Here is a 7,471-nt window from a genome sequence, read left to right as displayed (position 1 = left end):
TTGACTTAATGGTGTGAATGTCTTTCTTCTTCCCCTACACTGTCTGTACATGTATGCTCATTCACAGAAACCAGTCTCCCCTACCTATTTCTGTAGTCTCAGCTTAATTTTGGAGCATTACACCTGTCACAGCACAAAATAAGTGAGTCACTAAATCCAGCTATCGCTCAATTCTTTACTTCCCCATTCATTTTGCCTATACAACTATGATATTATCACTGAAAATAATAAAATTGATGAGAATATGTTAAAATCTAAGTTCAGTAAATCCAATCTGAGTTCAGATTTCAAACCCCACCAGAGAACAACAGGAGTTACCTGTAGATATCATGTTTCACACTTGCCCGGGTTTTCTGAGTGGGGTTGTAATCCTCAGGTGGCATGTAGATAATTGTCCCTCCTTCCGGCAGAGAGGATTCACTTCGTGATTGCGACATGGATATGACACGCCATTTGGACATGCCAAAATCTGCAATCTGCAAAGGTCAAATCAGTTGCTCTCAGAAGAAAAACTGGATTTATCTGCTGACAGTTGTTAGAAATTCTTGAAATATGCCCAGAAGAAGGGATCACCCAAAGCTCTTAACCTGACACACAAAAGGTATGTGGTTCACCTAGCAACAGGAAACATGCACTCCAGTCCATGAAGCATTCCCAGGTCATGACTCATGCTGTCCCTACAGCACTCCCCTATCCTATTCTTTTAAGGAAGGACTCATGTACACTATGGCTGAGGAATCTGCTGTAGCTAGCTGTGCCACATGAAGAAAATCACTTCCTTGTGCTAAAAAAAGCAAACAAAAAATCATTGATCACTTGTAGCTCCCTGGTTGTGAAGAAAGAACAAGTTTAGTATAAATCATAATAGCTGTGCAGAACTCAGCTTGCCAATATCCCGAGGCACTTCCCCTCACAGAAAAATTTTAGGGCACTTCACCTCTCTTCCAAAGCGATGACATATTAATCTTGAATGAATAAATTTGATATTCTGAAATTGTGTGCTGCAAAAAGTTGCTGAGTATTTTCTTTACTATGCACTCTGGGGCCTTGCTCCTTTCTACAGGATACAGTTCATCTACATGAAGAAGTAACTGACTTCAGTTTACATCCTCAGACATCCATGAGCCAGGGTGCCAGACGTCAGATTAGGTTATGGCTAGAGAGATAAACATTTAGCAGAATACACTTGCTGGCTGAGTTGCAGTGTCTGGCATACATGGGAGGCAGATAAGCAGCCAGCTACCAGCTCTGCACTTGTCCAGTACTTGCATAATAGCAAATATTTTCAACAAAGAAGCCTGTGCAAGGCAACAAAGGTAACAGAAACAAGCTTTCTGAAGAGCATACATCCAAATCCACAATGACCTTTCTTCTCTACAACTCACTCTCATCAAGCCTTCCTCATTGTAACTGGTCTTAACTCTTGCTCATTCAGTAGATCAGGGACAGCCAGAAGCACTCTGTGAATGGTGTTACTTTTACACATATGCAATATTTCTTCTATTTGGCATGCATTATAACCTTGTTTGCATTTCCTGTCAACTGTACTAATTTAGAGAATCTTGCTTCACTAAAAACCCTAAGGACACTCCTTATAGGAGGCAGGGCAGGTATGCAAGAGTTAACCTCTTCCCTTCAATTGCCTCAGCAAACAAACTGTTCAGATGTGGTCAGGCAGAGCACCAGGCCACACCAAAGCTGTTAGGGATTAAAAAGAGTGAATAAAAAAATGACTTGGACCAGTTCCCTGATCAGGTTTGTCAGGAAGCTCGAGAGATGGCAATACCAGCACAACTGAGTGGGAGAAAGTATGACCTGCTGAGGGTGTGAGCGGAGACAAAGCCACGTGAGGCACTTTGCTGCCAAGAAAAATTTCTGTGCAACGAAGAAAGAAGAAATCAGCAGCGGGTCTTTGCTCAAAGGACTCACAAGGAGATTCATCTTACGGTAACAACTCATCTTACGGTAACAACTCAAGCATTCACTTTTCAAGTATAAATTCAGTGCAAAGTATCTCTTATTTCCAGTTACTTGAGTAACATATTCTATCAATTATAAAAACAGAAGATCTTTTAAAAGAACATGAAAACAACAAACCCAACTCTTGCAATTATGGAAGCACCTAAACATTTTGTCAGAAGTACTTTTAGTCTCTTTTTCACATCATGGCAGTGATATTTTAAAAGGCAAAATTAAAGTTTTAAACTACTGATACTTCTGTATGTATGTTTGCTTGTTCTAAGGAGCTTCACAAAAACCACCTTCCAACATGGTAAGATTCTGCAGGCATGTTTTTTCTGTTCTTGTATTACACCAACAGAATAGATATGTCCATATTGCATGACAAGTATCAAATGGAGCCTTAACATTTGAATTTGACCTTCTGCCTACCAGAAGTAACTTGTCAGAGCATCTCGGGCAGGAACACTTTCTATTTTCTTCTCAGAAAGGGCCAGATGTAGCTACCCTTGGAATGCTAACAAAAAAGTGTCACCACTACTGAGTATCAGCTACTGCTATAGCAGAAACAGCCCAAATTCTATCTTTCTGGTCTTTTCAGATAGGTTAAATCCACAACTGATTAATACAGAGTTTTCAAAAGAAAAACTCTAAAGTTCTGTCTGCAAGGATAGAAGAAAAAGTCCACCATACAGTTACATCCGTGTGGCCACAACCTCACCCTTCCTCCTCTACAATAATGAAAACACTTTCACTCATTCAGGATGCTGAAGAACACAAGAATTAAATAACCCTACCTTTACATGAAACTCATCATCCAGCAAAATGTTCTGGGTTTTTAAGTCATGGTGCAGCAATGGAGGATTCATGTTGTGCAAATAGTTTACTCCCAAAGCAATTTCATAAAGAATGCGGAATCTCAGGCACCAGGGAATGTCAGGATATATATCTTTCTGCCAAGATAAAACCACAAAATGAGAATATCCTCTGTTCTGACCTAACAGCACACACAAAGACTTATTTTATAAGAAGAAGAAAGTGACTTGGGCATGCAGTAATCTTTCAAAACATACATTACACAAACTCCTTAAAAAACTGTAACAGAGCATTAAGACTCATTAGCTGTTAAAACAAACATTATTAAAAAATAATAATTATGCAGTGCTATGTTTCCATTTGCTAACATTCACATAATAGTTCATGACTGCTATATATGATGTTGAAAATTTGCTACATTACTCATTCACATGGAAATATGAATTACAGATGAACTTTTGCATGAAACTTGCAACCCACAATTTATGAGTCCTTCACAAAGAATGGCAATCATATCTTCAATTGACATTGGGGAATAAAAGCGCTGTATTGAAACTATGCACAAAATACTACCTTTATAAATAATAATACAGCAAGAAAAATGCAGTAAAACTCAACTGAAATCTTAAAAGTTGTATTGGCACTAATGCCTTTATGAAAAACACACAGTTGAGCTCTCTAAGGCACAAGATGTGTATTGATTAAAGGTGGAGAAGAGACTTCAGCGCTGTTGAGACTCAACTGCAGTAGCTTTGCATAGCAACAGTCTGTGTTCAGGCCAAGCTAATGGAAGCAACTGAGAGTTCAGCACAGGAGAATTTATTCAGAGAGTAAGATCTGTTAGAAATATTCATACCTGTTTATGTTAGCAATATTTGGCTTCTATAAACTAACATCAAAATCTTATTTTTTTTTTAAATATTCAAATTCATGAAAAGAGAATCAATATTTGTATTGGCAGTACTTCAGAAAGCCAGACTGAAGCAAGCATAAGTATTTCAGAATCTAATTAGAGAACAACTGAGATTTTTAAAGTGACTGTATGTAACACTGCAACATAAAGCTAGTTATAGGTCACAACATTAAAGGAAAAAGTTTAACAAAACCTAAGTTGGCTGAGTTTAGTTGTCTTTTTGAGATACAAAAGGTCTATCTGAGCACCAAAAACTACTAGGGATAATGAGCGTCTTTTAATGTGAAATATTATAAATAAAATACTTTACTATACTAATTAAGTATGGAAATTGCAATCTACTTGAAGCAGCCAAGTATCGTATTTGAAGACCGTAAGTACACTTACCCCATGTAATAGCTGGTTTAATGACCCATTTGTCATGTATTCTGTCACTATCCCCAGAAATTCAGGCTCGTTGCAAATTCCCAAAATTGGCAGAATGTAACTAAACCTGGCTTTGTGTAATACCTCTGCTTCTTTTAAAAGATGGTTTCTATCGCTTAAAGAAAACAAGCAAACAAATAAAATACATTACCAAACCAGTACTAGGAAACTCAAAGCAAATGCTGGGTTCACTATATTCTCTGTCATTTTTATCCCTGTATGCAGTGCCACCACCTCTTCATTTCTACCATGATGTTTTGAGAACAAGACAGTGTAAGACAAATTAGAATCTGCAAATGCAAAGACAAGACAGCTTCCCTGGTTTTGTCGTACCACACAAATCTCTCTATTTCCATCACACATTTCATCCATGTTTCCAGTAAATAAGGATACAGTCAGAACTTCCAGCTTCCATCGTTCTTTGTAACCACAAAGGTAACAACCAGCTGCATTTGTCCTACTTTGCTAAACATCTTCAAACCCTGAGTTTTCACTCAGGCCCAAAATTTATCTCCTACAGAGTGGAGATTTTAATACTCAGGATTCTCCAACCATTTACATTTAGTGGACTCTGATGTATGCTAAAATAATAGGGGCTAAAGGAAAGCACTTTTGAACTTCTGAAGGAAAAATTACCTATGCTTTGTTTTTGCATAAATCATTCCTTCAAACTGAGCCCCTGCTTTGAATCACTCTCTGGAAAAAACATTCCCTAGATGCACAGGAAGCAGGAATAGACCAGCCTCATCGTGTTTGGATGCCTGAATTTGACTGTGTGGATCCTCCCTGTTACCTCAAAACTCCTCATAAATGTGGGTTTGATGCATCTTTACAAATTCAGACCTTGCAGCACATGGATTTGAGAACGTCAAGTTTTATTTAAGATTGAGTATGATTCTATCCCTAAAAATAGAAACTATTTGGTATGCCTTATATCTCAAATAGTCTTGAAAAAAATGGGTTTGTTGTCAGTGAGGATAGTTGGACCATGAAGCATAATTCAGCAAAAAAAGGATTTAGATCTCATACCAGTGAAGACCGGTACAGTACATGACTAGGATATTCAAATACAGGACATTTACAGCACATTTGAGATAGATCCTTTGGATATGAGCCAGTCTGACTCAGAAGCAGTAGGGCTGTGCTGGGGCCAGGGCTATGCCCATCACAATTTGTTCAGCACAGCACCGAGCTACGTGCACAGCACAGCTCTGGGGTGAGAGCCGGCTTGTGCCCATCGAGCTCAGGCCACACCCCGAAGCACTCACAGCAGTCTGGATCCATCAAGGTGGATTTAGCACTCACAAAGAAAAGGCCATCAGGATATACTGGGAAAAGAGGAAGCCTTGTGAACTAAAGCCTGCAGATCTTAACAGCAGGAAACTTTGAATTTAGATGGATATTAAATTAAGGTCCTTTGATCTATGTGATGGAAAAAGACTTATACGAAACTCTAGGAAATGACAGAAGTAAATTGGCAGCCTTTGAGAAAAGCATGGGATGGAAGACAAAACTCTATGCCTTCCTCCTTCTCTCCAGAAATGACTAGGTTTGAGGAAGCTAGGGGTTTCCCAGACAGTAAGGCACATTTGGATGGGATTCAGCTGTGGCAGGGAAACAAATTGCAACATACTGAAGTCTATTCCTGTGTCTGTCAGTCACTTCACCTTTGTCTGCTCTGTACCAGAAGGGCACTGAGTAATGCCTGAATGAGTACATTCCCACAACAGCTTCCCGACAGGCTTTGCTCTTTGGCTCGTCACATACATATTCTGGGATGCACAGCACACATTTCCCACTTGGGCAATTAATGGCACCATGAACTCATCCCTTTTCTTGACAACACTTACAGGTTGGCATTTTATATTGCCTACTATACAACCAACAAAGCAGAGGCTTGGGTATAATGGATTTTTTTACAGCTTTCAGTATTCTGATAGCATTTCTGGGCTTTGCATGATATGTGGTAGGTGACTGAATTATTTTGATTATCTCACTTGCCCTTTTAATCACAATTTCACAGGTTAGATGTCCCACTAATCCAAATTCTTGCAAGGCTAAAAATAGTATTTTGTGTTTCCTCCCAACTGAGTTCTGTGGATAAATGCTGTATTTCCAATTAACAGGGATTCCAGCAGACATTTAAATTTTTAAAAAAATTCCAAAACAAGAAAAACCCCACGACACCCACTCTGCCCCCACCCCCCAACTTATCAGAAAACACAACATAACTGAGATTCCATTTCTGGCAAGATTTCAGAGATACAGCCTGTGTATATACACACCTGGGTAAGAAGTGGTGAAAGAGCTTCAAACAACTTGTCTTATATTCTAGTATATTGGGTCACAAGACTAGAAGCCTTTCTGAGTGAAGCTATCCTACCTAAGGGCCTAAAACTAGATCAAAGAAACCTGAGGCAATAAAGCTTGACGACACCAAGATAAGACTCAGAGTAAGGTTTACAGTCAGGCAGGCTTCAGACAGTGTAAGAAGAGGCAAATTTGCTGTGATACGTTAACAAATTGGAACTATGGGGATTGAATAAGACAGAGACGAATGAAAAAGTACAACTTGCTGTCCCCTTACATGGAGTGACAGCTCCTGTAATAAGCATGCTACCACTTGGGTACCTGGAAAATGGGGAAACCGATTGTTATATGGAAAATACCAGTTGTACAGGGGGGCCTACAAGCCTATTATTTTAAAATCAGCTTCTCTCAGTATTGTGAGATCTGGGGGGGGAAAAATAATTTTGCTTTGTCTCAGAGAAGCTTATCCTGGAAGCTAGAAGCAATCTCTAGTGGATAGAACAGTATACTCCCCATTCCTCTCCCTATGTAAACACCAAATCTATAGTAATCACTGTACTTCAGCATCCTGCTGATACCTCAGCAAAATGGGTAGCAACCACCAGACCCAGCAAGAAGCCAAACTCTGTCAATCCCACCTTGAGGAGGGCTCAAGGTGCACAGTGCAGAAGAAAAAACCTCCAAAAGAAACAACGTAGCGTCTCACAGACCGAGACCGAAACCACCCCTTTACAATAATCGAAAGAGAGGAAGCTCCGGGGCCGGCCCGTGCTTTCTCTTGGCCCAAGCTGAATCATCCTCGTGGGATCCCCTTTCCCCGTGGAATTAAAGGAAGCCTGCCACCGAAACACCAGGATGTGATCCACAGACCTCAGAAAGCCACGCCGGCATCTTCGACCGGCACTTGGACGCCTTGCCGGGGGCTGGTTTAGGGAAAGGCGGGTTCAGCTCGGCCCTTCCCCCGGCGATGCCCCAAGCCGGGCCCCCTGCCCACCCCGTTACCTGTCTAGCAGCGGCCCCTGCAGGGACTTGAGGGCCCACCGGGCC

General features: G+C 40.4%; 1 protein-coding gene across 1 annotated transcript in view; it reads right to left on the bottom strand.

The window, feature by feature from the left end:
- RIPK2 (receptor interacting serine/threonine kinase 2) overlaps positions 1-7,470 on the bottom strand; it is a gene marked incomplete at its 5' end in the record, with an annotated part of 20,204 nt that extends 12,734 nt beyond the window's left edge. Inside the window, 4 exons of the mRNA XM_008631219.2 lie at positions 319-476; positions 2,757-2,912; positions 4,076-4,229; positions 7,427-7,470. Of these exons, the coding sequence (XP_008629441.2) occupies positions 319-476; positions 2,757-2,912; positions 4,076-4,229; positions 7,427-7,470 (512 nt within the window). The remainder of the gene's footprint in view (positions 1-318; positions 477-2,756; positions 2,913-4,075; positions 4,230-7,426) is intronic.
- Between the last annotated feature and the right edge of the window lies 1 nt (position 7,471).

This window comes from Corvus brachyrhynchos, unplaced genomic scaffold (assembly GCF_000691975.1).
Source record: "Corvus brachyrhynchos isolate BGI_N302 unplaced genomic scaffold, ASM69197v1 scaffold293, whole genome shotgun sequence".
NCBI classification, from domain to species: Eukaryota; Metazoa; Chordata; class Aves; order Passeriformes; family Corvidae; genus Corvus; species Corvus brachyrhynchos.
The sequence above is the reverse complement of the archived record's forward strand: the minus strand, read 5'-3'. Positions and strand labels throughout refer to the sequence as shown.